At 47.3% G+C, this 17041-nt stretch overlaps 1 protein-coding gene across 9 annotated transcripts in view; it reads right to left on the bottom strand.

The window, feature by feature from the left end:
- UIMC1 (ubiquitin interaction motif containing 1) overlaps nucleotides 1-17041 on the bottom strand; it is a 40057-nt gene that overhangs the window by 16464 nt on the left and 6552 nt on the right. For 8 of the 9 annotated variants that reach the window (XM_048319624.1, XM_048319621.1, XM_048319626.1 and 5 more), the window contains exons 3-6: nucleotides 10744-10831; nucleotides 5514-5638; nucleotides 4017-5171; nucleotides 435-499 (exon numbers count right to left, since the gene is read on the bottom strand). In XM_048319624.1, coding sequence (XP_048175581.1) covers nucleotides 435-499; nucleotides 4017-5171; nucleotides 5514-5638; nucleotides 10744-10831 — 1433 coding nt within the window. The remainder of the gene's footprint in view (nucleotides 1-434; nucleotides 500-4016; nucleotides 5172-5513; nucleotides 5639-10743; nucleotides 10832-17041) is intronic. The other variant, XM_048319625.1, reaches the window with a different exon arrangement.

The following is a 17041-nucleotide window of genomic DNA, read 5'->3' as shown; positions in this document are numbered from 1 at the left end:
CTTCAGAAGTAAGGCAAGAACATAAAAATACACACAGAAATCCAGTAAACCCATCCCCATGCTGCCAATGCGCCTTCCCCGACACACACGTGATGGCATCGCTGTAACTCACCACCAGCTCCCCAAGGCTTTACTGCACCGTGTCACAGGAGCTTCAGAGGGCAAGGATCAACTCCTTCAACTTGTACAAGGATGCACCTTGCATGTCTTATAAAGTGACAACAGCAACTGATCCCTTCTCCTCAGCTGTGCCCCACTTCTCCAAAGCCATGTATTTCCAGGGATATTAAACAGCAGTGACTGCAGCCAGCCTTTCCAGCAAGCCCTGCAGTGAGCTGTGGTGGGACTGCACCCCAAAATACTCCAGGGAGAGTGGAAGAGCTCATATCACCAGAGAGAACCTATGAGCCCCACACTCTGAACACCTTACTCACCTGTGTGCAATTTGCATGGGTTCCCCATCTTCAGGCACATCCTCTGCAGGCAGCACCTGGGAGGGCTGGAAAGGAAAATTCTGGTGTTATATAAAACAACGTGCACAGCTGATTGGGGTCTGCTGGGTCATTGGATTCTGTCCATGACATTGCACCCAGTCTGCTGTATATTTTTATCTGAAAATGGCTCAGTATCCATCCGGAACTAGTCAGCTTTTTCCCTCCATCCCTCCTTTTGGCAAGGTACTCCCTGCAATAAAGCCTGGCAGTACTTTTCGCTACCTTGCTGCCTAGACATGTTCTTGGACAGTCCATGACCATCCACTCCTCCCAACATTGCCCATCATCTTCCATGCTCTCTGCCTGTTCTCAGCATTCACCTAAATGTACTTGTAGGCAACAACCATAGCTCTTCTCCACCTTTACCTGTGCTGAGCTTGAAACAACCCAAGGTTTTTAATGTCCCCTGTGCTCCCCTAGGTACCCCAGCAGTCCTCACCTACTCCACTTTAAAACTTATTTTCCTGAGCCACAATGACCTGATCAACTGATACAGCTGATGCTTGACCATGACAAGCACTTTTCTGAAATTTCCTAGAGATAAAATCTGTTGCATTTTTCTTGCCTGGGAAATCAGCTGTCCCATAAAAGGAAGGGAACCGATTAACCTGCACAGTCTATAGCTGGAAAATCTGAGTGCATTTTACCCCATTTTTCATTTAGCTCTATAACTACACTTATTCTTTCCTTTAAAATTTGTTCAAAAGCCTTATGCACTGCCAAGGTCAGGCTAACATGCCAGTCATTACCCAGATCCCTTTCTTCTTCTGCAGTGTACATGTTACACTTGCCATCCTCTAATCAGGTGGAATTACAACGGTTTATTAGCAGTCCTTGCTGTCAGGCCTACAATTTCTCATGCTAGGTCTCAAAGAAACCCAAGGAGTTTTCCTCCCCCTTCCTTGAGTCTATCAAATGCTATGAGCTTGATTTCTACCACAGGTTTCAACTTCAGTCAGCTCCACTCCTAGATGTACTTCCCCAGCAAGCTCCAAATCAAGACCTCTCCTGTAAAATTTCCCTAACATGACTCCAACCCCCAAATATCCTGTTTTATCTATGCTCTCTTTACTTCTTTGCAGGCTAACTCATCATTAACATAAAATACTGCACCTCCTCTTTTATTTTTATTTGGTTTTGTACTGAACTGTGCATTTCTTAACAATGCCTCTGCCCTGGTCATGAACGTTCATCCACGTTTCTGGTTTTCCTTGTACATCTGTTATAAAATATGGCACTAATTCAGGCCACCAGACTCTAAATCTCCCGAATTGGGTCTTTTCCCTCTGAATCTTTTAAAGACCAAGAGTCCCCTAACCTTATCTGAAAGGCTCTGAAGAAATTGATGCTATTAGCACTGAAGTTTGTTAGTGCAGGTTCACAGGCTGTGAGATCTCCCGACAACCAGGATTTGCTCTGTGCAAACATCCCTTGGCTGCGGGAGGCAGTGGCAGCAGTCAACTGCTGCTGGGGTGGAAGGTCTGTGCCCATTCCAGGTGGGGATTTCAGGGCAGGGACACAGGCAGCCTCCCTCATTTCCACCTTCATTTCACACATGGCATGAGGCCATGTCCTTTTTCAAGGACAGCTTTGAGTCCTCAAGGATGGTTTCTAGACTCAGCACAGCCTAAAATCTCCCACCAGCCCCACCAGCAGAGCAGCCCTGGTGGCACTGGGGGAGCCCCAGGGCAGTACAGGAAGCAAAGGGTCTTCTGGAGATGCAGCACATTGGAGACATGACAGCTCTGGGCCCCTCCTTTGTCACTGCCAGTGGAATTGTATTTGATAGAGGGAAAAAAATGGAGACAAGGCACAAGCAAACATCAAACGTATCGATTTTGCAAGTAAATCACCTGCTCTGGCCTCAGTGTGCGACTGCACAGAGAGGAGAGAGAAAGGAGCTACCTCTCATGCTGGGTGTGATAAAGCAGATGAAAAGGGATTTAGAAATTATTTTCTCTCGTGTAAATAAAAGACTGGCAATTTTTGGGCTAGGCTTGAAATTGTAAAGTCTGCTCCCCCTCCTTTATTTTTCCACCTTAAAAATATCAGAAAGGCTGCATCTCTCCGTTACGGCTCCGAGAGAGCTCCCATGGTCAAGAGGAGTAGCATACAAGTTACCACTCAGCACCACTAAAACCTCTTTTCTCCCCAAGAATTAATTAGGTATTAGCATTAAACAGATAGTATTTTAAAAAATACCACACAATTTTCAGCACTGATTAAAAGTTCATGCCCTTCCCAGCTGCTGTAGCTTCCCAAAGGCTTTAGAGTACACATCCACAGACCTCCAGTCACCCCAATCTTCCAGTATAATGATACCTTCATTTCCAGAGGAAAAGCTACAGAAAAAAAAAAGTGCAGTTTGCTTTAAGAACCTCTCAGGTCTTTTGTATCTATCCTAAGGAAATGAAAAAGGGCACAAGTCAGTTCCTTTCCTCTGCAGATCACCTCTAAGGCTTGTTTAAATCTCCATCCCCTAAACCTGAGCCAAAGCACTGTCATGAAAAGTCACATTTCAGCACAGGCTGCTCTGCTCTTTTTCTGCAACCAGAAAATGCAGACATGACGTTTTTTCCTAAGTACTCAATATTACAAGACAGAATATAAATATCACAAAACAAGTTAAGTATCTTTCTAACACCAGGGTAAATGATCAAATACACTTGAAAACAGGAACAACAGAGCCAAGGCTTCAGTCGTAGAGAAGATAAAGTTATACAATGATCCGGGAGTGAAGTCATTATGAAAAATGAGGGTTGGAAAAGGCTGACACAAACCTAAAATACAGCAGTAATAAATACTTCATCTGACTAGCAATCTGTTTAAACTTAGCAGTGACAGAAAGCTGCCTTCCGCTCCAGCAGGAGAGCCCTGACGGAGACAGAGGCTGACACCTAGTGTCTGGCACACCCGAGCCCGAGAGAAGGTGCCCAACACCAGGACAAGGACAGGGAGCACCACTGCGGTGACACATCACCCCAGCAGGCAGAAGACGCCTGTAACCACACAGAGCCTCTCCCAGCCACGAAGGAAAAGAGCACTTCCAAGGGTGAAGCACTGATGGACGCAGATGAGCATGGAGGGGCAAACAGGAAAGGCTGCGCCGCAAGGACAAACCTACGTCTCTATCTGCAAAAGGAAACCCAGGCAGAGCTCCCCACACAGCCACAGGTTTATAAACTGGTTTGCCAGTGCTGGTGGTGGTCAGCAGCACTTCTGTGCCCTCTACCTTGACACACTGCCAGGCTACACCCTTCTGAGAAGGATCAGCTGGATGAGTCAATCTCTGGAGCACTAATGATGACTGCCAGGCTGCTCAAAATGGCCCCTATCTCGTGTGAGCTGGGTGTCAGCCTGTACACTTCTCTCCCTTCCACGGTAACTGTGTGGCTGGGGGAAGAAGTCCCCCAATTTCAGAGAGGCATTAAATAGCAGTGCCTGCTTTGCAGAAGGGACTGAACCGTAAAATGGACAGAAGGGCATGGCTGCTCAACCTCTGCTCAGTGGCAAAGCTCTTACCTGGCAGTAGCTGGTGGTCGGCTCATCATCAGAAGTGGAGTTCTTCTCTTCTTCCATGCTGTGCCCTGGACTCTCTGCCTCCCTCCTCTTTGAAGGGTGGAGCCAGGTGGTGTTTTCAGACTCCTGTCCCTCTGTGTCTCCATCTTCTGTACCATCAGCAACCCCATTCTCCCTGCTTATCTCCTCTCCTTTCCCAAGCTCATTCTGGCTCAAGGAAGAACTCGGCACAACTGGGTTACCAAACTCCTTCTTATGCAATAGCTGCCTCTGAGCCTGCTTCAGGCTCTTCTGGTAAACCTCCAGCTGACACAAGATGACTTTGGTGTACTGGTTGGGGTCCACCCCTTTAGGACAGAAGGGGATGCCCCAATAATAGTGCACTGTGTCTTTTGCCTCCTCCTGTTTGTGCTTCTCCTCCACTGCAGTCTGCATGCAAAGATGCGGGGTACTGCCAGACCCCTTGTTCTGCTCTGCTTGCTCTGTGGAAATACAGACCTTGGCAGTGTGCCCAGGCTGTGAGCTGTGTTTGGTACCTGCTCCTCCACCACTCCTCCTGGGGCTGTCACATTGTTCTGTGGTCCTGCTCTTCCAGAGCGTGGCTGAGCTCCCAGCACCAGCTTCTCCCACAGAATGGCCAGTGCAGGGCAGGAGCTGCTCTTTTGGTTCATGGCCTGCTGCTTCGGAAGAGCTGGACGGGCTGGTGAACAGTCTCCGAGGTGTCAGTCGCCAGGAGCCTGAAGCCACCTTGCCAAAGGTGGGACTCAAAGACATGAAGTCCTCTCCGACAGTGCTGGGTAACACATCACTCAAATCACTTTGTGCTGGTGAGGAAGACTTTTCACTTGACCTTGTCACAGGCTGGCCCTTCCCCGGAGACACGATTATGCTGGATACTAGTGAGCTTTCAACGATTTCCTGGCTTAACCTCCTCAACACTACCAAGGGGCTCCGGGCGACATCCATCTGTCCGTTCCCATCAGCTCTGGAGCTCTGTGAGTGGGAGCTGCAGTCGGAGGGAGGGGTGTCAGGGCAGAACGCCAGGCCTCCCGGGATCTCAGAGCCTTCTTTCTCAGCAGGCTGGCTTTGGCCCTGTGAATCCAGTGCTTCCACTGACAACTGAGGAGTTGAAGTCAAGGAGTCTGAGGGCTGACAGCTCTGAAAAACAAAAGGTTGACTCTCCTACAGACATGTTCTCTATCAGCACAGCACACCAAGGGCTCCCCCAGCACGCTGGCAGCCATCACCTGGACTGCAGATTCCCCCACCCTGAATCAGAACTCTGTACCCCAAAACAGGGGCAGCTGGGGTTAGACTTCACATCCCTCTCACTAGGAATGGTAAAAACCAACTATTCTGTGCCTACTGTAGGTCCAGCTTGTGCTGGGAATATCTAGGCCCCCCCCAGTAAAACTTTCTTTTGTGCAGCATGGTAAAACAAGCACAGACAGTGACGGTGCTGAAGAACCCTAGTGAGCCTCTTCACAGAAGTGCACTTACACTAAGGCTCTCAGCAATGGCCTTCCTCAAGAGCTCCTCCTCTTCCTCCTCCTGACAGTTCACTTGTCTAGCTTCTTGCTCACTCATTTTCAGGGCCAGTGCAAATTGTTCCTCTTCAGTCATCTCTATAGCAGAAGAAATAGGATAATGTCAAGTCACAGCTGCAGGTGTATGTAAACAGTCAGTGAATATACAGCGTGTAGGGAGAAATGGGTGAGAGTCCCACCTCTCCAGGAGGAATGCAGAGCAAACCATCTAAACCTCAGCTGTCCTGAAATGGTGTCACCAAAACTGGAGCAGGCAACATTAACGAGAAAGGTAACTCAGGTCAGGAACTTCACTTCAGGTTTCTACAGCAATCTAAGCTCCCATTCCCCAAGTATATTAACTGCAACATGACATTTTATTTGCGATCAAACAACACACACTGCAGCTGCAGAAGGCTTGTTCAAGGAGAAAGGAAAAGGACAGATTTCTAAAGCGTGCTCATTTTTATATTGGATAGGCTCAGCAGCAAGGCAGGCTAAACAACACATCTTCTTTAGAAAGACACTTTTTTACTAACCAAGTAGCACACCTCACTGCCTTCTGACACACAGATACCTGCAAAACCACAGGAGACCTACCCGAGAGAAAAAGAGCTACATGTTGTTCACCCCAAGCTGCAGGTGGAAAGCTCTGTGGAGGACAATGTTACTTGCTTGGTGGTATTATAGAGGATATTTCACATGCATACATCCCCCTTCTGCTCACATCACCACTCCACTGCATCACTAAGTCAGTCATGCATGGGAAACAGGTTTCCTACACTTGTAACTGCTATTTCAGCAGAAAATTTATTCCTGAAATATTCCTCGCTCCAATCAAACCAAAAGTCTAGACTGGCTATGTAGAAACAAAGCAGTTACTTACTTTGGAAAACACTTATTTACTTAGATTCAATCCAACACTTTCGCTCTGCTTAAAATATACAGTGCCTGCAGAATGGAGTGCAGCTTGAAAAACAACTCAACAGCACTCTCAGGAGCTGAAAAATACATCTTCTCACTCGAAACAAATTGACAGATTTCCTTCAGAACCCGCTCCCTCCTCCAGGCAGAATCCTGCACACGCCATCTCATGCATGAACCAAAGGCTCACGCTCTCCTACGGGCTACAACATCTTTAAGACATGCCATTTGAACAGGGAGGCTGCCCAAGCACAAAACGTGTCTTCACTGCAGCCAGCTCCAGAGACAGGCGTTTCCCTGGATAAAGACGCATTCACAAGTTGCAGGCTCCCATTTTCTATCCCATCCTCTCTCATACCAGCTGCCACCCAAACACAGCAGTGCAGCCGTGCTCTGGCCAAAGCACAGCCTGTCTACGACCGCTGCAACCAGGAGCATCCACAGAGTGGAGTTTCGCTCTGCCCTTCCCCCAGCTCCTGGCTGATGGCAGCCTCGTGCTCCTCCACCCAAGCAGGATCTGAAGCATTTTCGGACTGATTACCTTCAGATTCCTTTATGTGTCCTGCTAAAACAGCACTTAGCTTCAGGTTGTTGGTTTGGGGCAGGGTGGGGGTGGGGGGTAATTCCTTTGAAAATTAAGAAAGACGTTGAAGGCAAAGCAGACTGCTGCGCTCTCAGGGCTCATGGGGATCTTTTGTCCTTGGACAAAGTCACTCTATGATGTTACAGCCAGGAGGGACCAGGGCAAAAAAAAAAAAAAAGCATCTTTTAATGGAAAGCAAACGACAGTCCAGTGTATGGAGAAAGCTCCCAGCCCCAAGAACAGCAGCATTAAACAGCGTATCACAGAGTCAATTAGGTTGGAAAACACCTCCGAGATTGAGTCCAACCTTTGACCAATCACAACTGTGTCATCCAGACCACAGCACTGAGTGCCACATACAGTCTTTTCTTTTTCCATTATACCAAACACTTTCCAAGCATTCAGAAAGTGTGTGCTGATTTGTTTTCCTGCCTGAACCATCACAGCAATCAGGCCAGATCCTGCAAACTCTGACATGTGCAGGAAAAGCAGTGCACATGATCGGCACCCTGCAACACACGACTTTCCACGTGCTTCAACAGGGGCCTGAGCGTTTGCCAGTTCAGGCTATCAACATCCATGAAGCTTAATAAAAAGAAACATTTTTTGGCGAGTTACTGCTGTACATTTTGTTTTCTTCTCCCTCCCTGGCACAGCAATTTCCCCTCTGGGGACAGAGAATGTGCCAGACAAATGCTGCCTCTGGCAAAGAAACCAGTGACAAACAAGATGCACTTAGTGCATGTTCCAGTTGAGTAGGTGCTCTGGAGATGGGGAAATCTCGAGCTTAAATCCACCTGGCATTACCGTGGGGAGAGCAAAGAGCAGCTCTGCTCATGCCTACCAGCAGACCTGACCTGCTTTAAGTGGAGCCGACGGTATTTCGTGCTCCAGGACTGATCACTTCTCAGCACCGTGTGTTTTATTAAACTTGATGCTGATTGCAGCCGTCATAATTTATGATGATTAGAGACCCAGAGCGCTGCGTTAGCCCCCAACCACTGTGTGCAAACAGAGCTGGGGAGAGAGCTCAGAGCGTGCGGCGGGGGCTCCACAGATCCCGGGAGAAATGACCCCTCTCCATCTGGACCGATGCTCAGCTCACACTCATCACTCGCCTTGCAGGAGCCCGTTCCCAGGGGGAAGCACCGGCACTGGGAACTCTGCATCTCACACTTCAAAAGCCTCTCATCACAGTCCATCCCAACGGGGCAGGAAATCCCAGCGCCCCTCTGGGAACCAGGGCATCCAAGAGACCAGAAGATAGGAAGGAGAGGTCAGAGAGAAACTGTTTTTAAGACAAGGCAGCCCTAAACAAATTAAACCATTTCAGAGCCTTTTAAAATGCTAATATGGCGATTTGCAAAGCGATTTATGTTCCATTTTGACATTTGCAAAGAGAATTAGATGCAAAACCCCACTAGTTGTAGTTACAACACTTACTAATAAGAGATTTACTCAAAAATAACAGAAATGCAGGATCTCAGTATTTTCACATATCCAAAGTGCAATTACAGTAAAAACATTCAAATGTGCTTTAAAGCACTGACTTCCTCCGGAAAAAGAGAGAGAGACTTCTTTAGGTTTTGTATTTCCATTTATCCTGTCAGGATGAAACGTCACAGATATATTTTAGTTATGGCTTTAGGTTAAAATGAATAAAACCACAACAAAGCAAAAAAGGGAGGATACGGTTTATAACGAGTGCCTGCCAATATCTGAAATTTTCCAGTTTTGAGGAGAAAGAACTTGCTCTACCCAGAAGCACCCAGTCTTTACAAAAGACCAATTTGCCTCGCAATTCAAAGAATTTATTTAAAGACATTGGGAAAAATAATTACTACTTCAAATCTTAATTTGCCTGAAAGCAAACACCAAAAGTCTAATTATAGCTTCCCACAAATGAGAACAGCCCCACCATCACACGTGCTTAAATAAGCCCCTGCTCTCCGACCGTGCAGCACGAGGCACCCCCAAACTCAGACGTGCACACTAAGCAACAAAAAAAGGCAGCTTTTGCCCCAGGAAAAGAAAAACTATTATCAATAATTTCAACATCTAGAAACACAGCAGAACTGCTCCATTATACAACGTCTGGAGAGCCGGCCCTGTCTCCCATGGATTTTCTGGAGCGCACTGAACACCTTTTGCACAGCACCAGCTCCTGAAACCCTACATGCTCAATGATGCAACAAGGACATCCAACTTCAGCAGATCCCTGCTCTTACCACCATATATTTGGTCACATTTTAGTGCCATCTCCAAGGGGGGTTTCAGCTTTAATTTGGTGCTCTGTTTCCTTTGGGAGAAAAAGAAGAATAAGAAAAAGAACTCTTTCCCCATCTCTGACTTTGCTATCTTACTTGCTCAACACAGACATGCACAGTGGGCTGCAGCTCCCACAAAGAGCTGGGCTGTTCTGTGCTATGGCCTTAGGCCTCTATTTAAAAACAATTTAATTCACACAAGCCCTGTGAGGACTGACAAGCCCAACTCCTGCTGCTTGCGGAGCACTGGTGTGCTCCATTTTGTTCAGTGATTGCTTTGGGTTTTGCAGGAGGCAACATCTCTCCCATTTTAAAACGTCCTGAATTTTATGTGCTGGATGGACCACTGCCTCACAGAGCACAGGAATACGAGTGGGGACCCTCTGGGGCCTGGCTGCTGTAATATGTGGGGCGGTACAGGGAGCAGAGGCACCCTGGCCATAGTCAGTGGGCCCTTCTGCCTATACATCAGAATATGAGCGGGAACATCCCAGCCTTTAGCCTCTGTTCATAGATTTATTGTCCATGAATGCATTTAATCCCTTATTAAAGCTGTTGATACTGACCCCTCCACAACCTCCTGTGACACAAACTTCCAGGAGTTCACCCCATGCTGTGTGAAGCATTACTGTCCTTCACCCGTTTTAAACTCATCTATCTCTTGCTATTTCCACTGATACACCCCAGGAGCCAGTAAACAACAGCTCTGTGCTCAGCTGAGGCATTGCCTTCCTGATGGGAACTTTGATCCCACCGTTCTCTCCTAACAAAGCAGCCCCAGGCTTTCCAGTCTCTCATCACCAGACAGCTGTTCCACCCCTTCATGGCTTGGGCTGCCCTGCTCTGGATGTGCCACTGTGTCCTTGCTACGCAGAGGCCAGAACTGCACCTAGCACTGTGACAAGGGTGCACCAACACTTTATGTAACAGCAAAATGACATCAACCAAATCCCTTGCTCTTAACACCCTTCCTTATGATGCCCAACGTTGCTGGTGCTCTGGCTGCCCCCACACTGTGAGCTGATGATTTCAGAGAACTGTCAGCTGCGACTCAGATCCTTCCTGAGCGGCAGCTGTCGGGTCAGAGCATTGTGATGTTTCAGGGACAGACAGAAGCAGAGGGGCCTGGACAGGAAAGCAGTTTGTGACTGATGGCACGTTCAGATCAGCCTCAGCCAGTTTTGAACCTGGTGAGGTACCAACACCCTCACACACTTATTTTGGAAGTGCACCGGTCTGCGCACACACTGCCTGGGGAGAAAGCAAGTGACAGAGTGCCTATTCTGACAGGCAAAATTTAGCCCTTTGAAGGGTCTTTTCTACATCCTCAGCTATGTAACGGCCTTTCTGAAAGGGAAATAATCTCTAGCACAAACAGCAGAAGCTGCTCAGCACCAGACAACTTCCCCAGCCCCACAATCGAGACCTACGTGCAATTTTTCTTTTAGCAGCAAACTTCGTTCGATCCAGCTGCTTTGTTCTCTTCTTTTGCAATCCACTCTCTTCCTTTGACTCCTGCTGTAATGGAAAAGAACATGGTGAGTGCATGCAATATGTAAGAAATACTACCAGCCCCCTCCCCCCAGCTACTCAGATGCAAACACTGGTTCAAGAACAAGCATCTATTTGAGTGAAATTTGAATTTCAAACGTAATTCAAACACATTCTGTAACTATTAAAAGCTGTGTGATAAGCATAACGAGCAAAAAGAGTTACAGACTGACATAAACAGAGAAGTAGGAGAGACAATAGACTTCATGCCAGTCACCACCATGCACTGCACCTGCTACCCACAATTTTAGAGAGAATTTGTTTGGTCTTGCTAAAACATTGATATTTGTAAGCACTCAAAACAGGAAAATAGAACCTTTTTGTAACTGAGCATCACACAGCTGTAAGCCAGGACTGTTTCCTGCCATGCAGCTTCTAGTGCTATGCCCAGGAAATTTCAGGTGATCAAAACTAGAACCTCTAGCCATTTTTGGAGACCCACACCTATGCACCCCAAGGGCAGGAGAGCCAGCTGTATTTTCTCCTCATGCTATTATCTCATCTTATTCACAGAATCAAGAAATGATTTGAGTTGGAAAGGACTTGAAAGCTCATCTCATTTCTAGCCCCTGCCATGGGCAAGGACATCTTCCACTAGACCAGGGTGCTCAGAGCCCCGTCCAACCTGGCCTTGAACACTTCCAGGGGCATCCACAGCTTCTCTGGGCAATATTGCCACAAGTATTTCATTTTTGAAACTTGAATACTTGAGAAACTTTTTCTCTCAAGGCTTCCTGGAACAATACTCCCATGAACAATCTAAGTGTGTGCTGTTTTAAGCACAAGGACTGCAGCACAAATGGGCACAGGCTTAAATGACACAAATTTCTGCAAGCTGCTGTCCTAACGGCTTAGGCAAGGGTGCACACATTACCCAAGGCTGGCACTGGACCCTTTCCAATTTGTCTCTCTAAATCAGGTAGGATTAGAATCAAATCCAGTGTTTCAGGCAGAGACCCACGCTTGGCCAGGATGAGCTTTGCGCTGCTCCCTCTGCAGCTGCACTGAGTTTTGCCGCCCATGAGACATGTTGGCCACACACTTGTGCCTCATTCCACCTCCTGTGCCAGGAGGAGGGTTCAAAGAGGGGCACATGGTTTGAGCTACTTTAACACAAACAGATACATTGATTATTTTCGAGTGTCATCAGGTTTTTTTGTCCTTTGCCCATGTTTCTGAATCTGTGAAGTTCTTTGGACTGCACCTCTGTGCTCAGTTTTGTTGAAGATATCTCTGGCTTTAGTGTTATCTGTAGATTTTATTAATCTATATACACCACTTGCTCCCTCTTACAGATCATTAATGAGGATGTTAAAACACACACAGACCTAATATTGATTCTCTTGGCCTCAGCTTTACATCTCCCCCAGATGAGCCTCTCTTTTGTTCATCAGCAGCTCTTATTGACAGTCTTTTAGCAGCATTTCAATCCAGGAATGTTGCTATCTAGACCAAATTAAATTATTTATCTAACTAAGATTTTGCAAGACATACTATTAGGTGGTTTCCTGAAACCCTAATACATTACAGCTTTTACATGCCCTAATACCTACACCATTCCTCACTTCCACTGACTTGAGAATCACCTCACAACACAGCAGCAATCATGCTTGGCAAGTCCACACACACACACTCATGCTTGCTCCTAAGGGCTTTTTCTGTGACTGACTCCTCCTCTTCCCCACACAGACTGGTTTGGGCACCCCCTTTCCAAGATCTGCCACTGGGTCTCCAAAAGGCTGCTTCACATCCAGAGTCTCTCTTCCTAGGACATGGATGCCCAGCTCCTGCTCAAGAGGTGAAATCCTCTCTCTTCCAGGGCCCTGGCATGGTGCCTGTCTCCACAGTTTTCCATAAGCCACAGGATCTCCCACTCCAAACTGCCCTGTGTTGGTCTGCAGCACCAGCCCCACGCTGACCTCATGGGCTGCTCACACCTCATGGGATGGGGAACAATCCATGGGATCGCATCAGGATTGCACCAGGATTATATGCTGGAGGAGGTTCAGCAACAGCTCTCCTGCCCTCCCCCAAAAACCTGTCTAACAATGCTAAACCCACGCCAGCTTAAAACAGGGGCAATTTAATCCTAACAGGCTCTGTAAATCCCCAGCTCCTCTCTCTAGGCATCAATCTTCCCCTCATCACTCCCGCACTTGCTGGAAGGTCAACCCTGACACTCTCATCTGCAGCTCTCTTCCAGGGCACGGATGTGATTTATGAGCATACCAAACTTTCCGTGGCTGGGAGTGCCTGCTCTGTGCACAGAGACACACACTTACAACACACATCAACACCACGGGACAACCCAGGGCTCAAACACCTCCAAGGCTTCCGAGGGGAACAGTGTGCCCGGCGCCGGGCGCGCTGCCCGGACCCACAGCACAGCCGAGTACGTGCCTCGGTTCCCTGTGCTGGTCCTGAAGAATCTCGACATTTACATCAGTGGCAGGAGCAAAATTACTGCAGGACACGTGTTGTATGAACCTCATACATTTGAGAAAGATGTTTAAATTGCTCAGCAGCATTCTACTGAACAGCCACGGTACAGTGAACTGCTGAAGCAAATCCAATTAATCCTGATGGGCCAAAATATATACACACATCTCAATTCCAAGAATTCTTAAATCTTCTTTATTTTTAAACTCAGAAAATAAAACATACCTTTTAATTAGGATTTATGGCTGTTTGTACCTCTACTGGGAGAGAGCCCTGCAGGCCCCAGAGTGCTCTGCATAAATGCAGGAGTGGATGGTAGAAACAGAAGGGGCCAAGAAAATTCAAAGAAGACAACAGGGCTTGCTCTTCCTGACCCAACCTTTTAATGCTCATCTATCTACAAGGATAATAGGAACTCAAGGGGCCACTCAACCAACTGACTTTCTAATAAGATCACTAGTCCAAAAATAATCTTAATCAATTAAAATATTCCCAAACTGCAGCCAATACTCTCAGTTACAAGGTCATCTCCAACACATATCTTCCAAGGGAAACTAATTATTATAGTGGAGGCGAGGTAGGAACTGCACACCTCTGCTCAGTGCCAGCCTGGAGAGCATCCCTCCTCCTCTGCCGTCAATTCAAGGCATAACGGCCAGAAGGAACCCAAATTCTCTTCCTGTGTGTCAGGCTCTGCACTTTAATTTATGATGCTCTCTTATGAGCAATTTCACTGTCAGCACTGTACACAGATCAAGAAATAGACAGGTTTCCAAAGTTCCTTACACATCTAGTGGAAGGCAGCCACTGTTCTTCTTCCTTGTTTTTGTAACCTGCTTGGTTTCACCAGACAGCAGGAAATCAAATTCCCATTTTAAAAATGCTTTTGCACATACTTAAGAGAACCTGACTCTGCCAGCAGAAACCGATACAGCTCCACTCGTTCCTAAAAGCCCATAAATGGAAGCCAGTAGCCAGCATCCCACATCCTGCTCCCTCGAATCCACATGATAAACCACAGAAATCAGCTTCTACTGACTCAGGGAAGGAAAGGCTTCAGCAGAATGTCTCCACCCCTAACAGTGCAGACTGCAAAGTCAAAAGGTCTGGGTAATTTTACTGCTCAACAGCAGTTGGGACCATCTAACAATAGGGTACAGCCAAACACCACACGTCCTGCATGGGAAATATGCAGATGAAAACCAGACTAATTTATTTTTAAAAGCCAATTAGATGTTGGAATTGCCATGTTTGGCTCTTGCCAAGGCTGCTGCTGAAATTAATATCACACCCTACTTTATTAGTCTCTGACTTCAGTTCAGAATCTGTTTCAGCTTTGCTCTTTCAGCTCATTAGAACAAACCTGCTGGAAGTGGAGATGAACAACAAGACACAACGGGGATCGTGCCAGGATACGCAGTTCCTGACACAAGAGGAGAGAACTCTGTAGGAAAAAGGGCTTTTACTCGTCTGTGAGGAGCCTGGATTCAGATCAGTCTGATTTTCATCAAGTGAGCTCAGCAGAGCCACGAAGCCTCCTCCAGAACCAACTCACATTGCATTCTCCTCTGGGAGATGGAGGCACCGGGTCCCTTGGCACCAGCAGAGCCCATGGAGACAGCAGGGCACTGCAGCAATACTCCCACGTGGCTCTGCTTCGCTCGGATGGTCAGTGGTGTGAGTGAGGTGGTGTCCTGGGATTGAGTAAATTTTATTCCTAGTAGCTGGTGCAGTGCTGTGTTTTGGATTTAGTACGAGAATAACGTTGATGGCACACCAATGGTTTAGTTGGTGCCAAGCAGTGCTTACTCTAAATCAAGGACTTTTCAGTTTCCTGTGCTCTGACAGTGAGCAGGTGCACAAGGAGCTGGGGGAACTGGGCAAAGGGATGTTCCATGCCACAGAACCTCATGGCCAGTGTGGAAACAGGGGAATTGGCTGGGAAGCACCGACTGCTGCTCAGGGACTGGATGGGCATCGGTGAGTGGGTGGTGAGCAACTGGATTGTGGCACTGGTTTCTCTTGGGTTTTACTCATAGAATCAAGGAAAGGTTTGGGTTGGAAGGGACCTTAAAGATCATCTCATTCCAACCCTCCTGCCCTGAGTACCTCCCATGAGGCCAGGTTGCTCACTGCCTGGCCTTGAACACTGGCAGGGATGAGGCATCCACAGCCTCTCCGGGCATCCTGTTCTAGTGCCTCACAACCCTCACAGTAAAGAATTTCTTCCATATATCTAACATAAATTTCTCCCCTTTCAGTTTGAACCCATTCCTCTTTGTCCCATCACTACAGTTCCTGATAAAAAGCAGTTCCTCTCTCCTTTTTTTTCATTACAATTATTCTTGATATTATCGTTAGGATTATTAATAGTATTATTATATTTTATCTTGTTTCAATTATTAAGCTGTTCTTATCTCAACCCATGAGATTTACTTTTTTCCCCACAATTCTCCTCCCCACCATGGGGTGGGAGTGAGCAAGCAGCTGCCTGGCACTCAGCTACTGGATGGGATTCAGCTATGACAGGTGGGCACTGCCATTCTGGCTGTGACATTTCCAGGGCCATCTTCTCCACAGCAAGATGTCCCTCAGGCCATGCCTGGTCCTGAGGTGAGTGCCCACTGTCACAGCTGATGGAAACAGGATAGGGCAGTGGCTGGGTATTCCAGCCAATGCCTAAACACACCTCCCTCTGCACCACAGCCAAAATCTGATCTGGAACATCAACACATGCTGTTGATTACCCTGACTGTGAGTATCTCCAAACACAGAACACTCAGGCAAAGGGATGTTCCACACCAAAGGGAAGACAGGCCATGCAGAAATAGATGGCACCATCACCCTGGAGTCTTGTCATATGTTCCCCGAGGGCTGGCAGAGCTGATGGATCTGGCAGAAAGAGCTTGTGAGACTTGATGCCAACTTTGTAAGTGCAGGCATGTACTCTCAAAGCTCCCAAAGGATCTACCCAGGAAAAAGACCCTTCCAAAAGGTCCCAGACCAGATCAGCAGCATTTGAAGATCAGCTGCACTAATGGCTGCAGATCAGTCTAACAGGTCAACAAAACTTTTGGGCTGTGCTCAGAGTTCATGCTTGGCCAGGCCTCATGCTGAGGAACAGTCATCTTTCAGATGTGGCTTCAGGGGTCTTTACCAACAGCCCAATTCAAGCAGGAGGTTCAGGAGACCAGGAATTGTCATGCTCAGAGAGGGCATTGTTGGGCACTACTTGCAATGTTGTGTATTTGTGAATGAACAGCCATCTTCTGGCACAGGCAACCAATTCCCTGTGGGATTAAACAGCCAGGGGAGATGGGAACCACTCTACTCATTCAGCACGTCTGCATTTTCACAGACACAGTCTGCACAAAGAAGGTCAACTCCTCTGGTTTCCACAGAGCCAGAGAGACTGTTCTTATTTTGTCTGACCCTTTCCAAAAAAAGAGAACTGTTCCCCGAATCCAGGATGATATGCAGACATCAGAAAGCCTCACATCCAGAAAACTTTTTTCTGATGCAGCTCTGCAGATGCCACAGCATAGACATGAGAAAAGAAAGGGAACTTGGCAAAATAACATGGATGAGCTTGATAATCCAGCATGACTGAAAAATTCCTGGGAGAGGCAGTCTGCCAAAGATCATCAAAAGTGAGAAGCTGGAGGCTTTCCAGGTGCAGCTGCTACAAGATCTGCTGGTCTGGAAGCAGAACTAGGGACTTGTTCTATAGATACCTGC

Source organism: Corvus hawaiiensis, chromosome 15 (assembly GCF_020740725.1).
Source record: "Corvus hawaiiensis isolate bCorHaw1 chromosome 15, bCorHaw1.pri.cur, whole genome shotgun sequence".
Lineage (NCBI taxonomy): Eukaryota > Metazoa > Chordata > Aves > Passeriformes > Corvidae > Corvus > Corvus hawaiiensis.
This window is presented reverse-complemented; position numbering and strand designations above follow the sequence as displayed.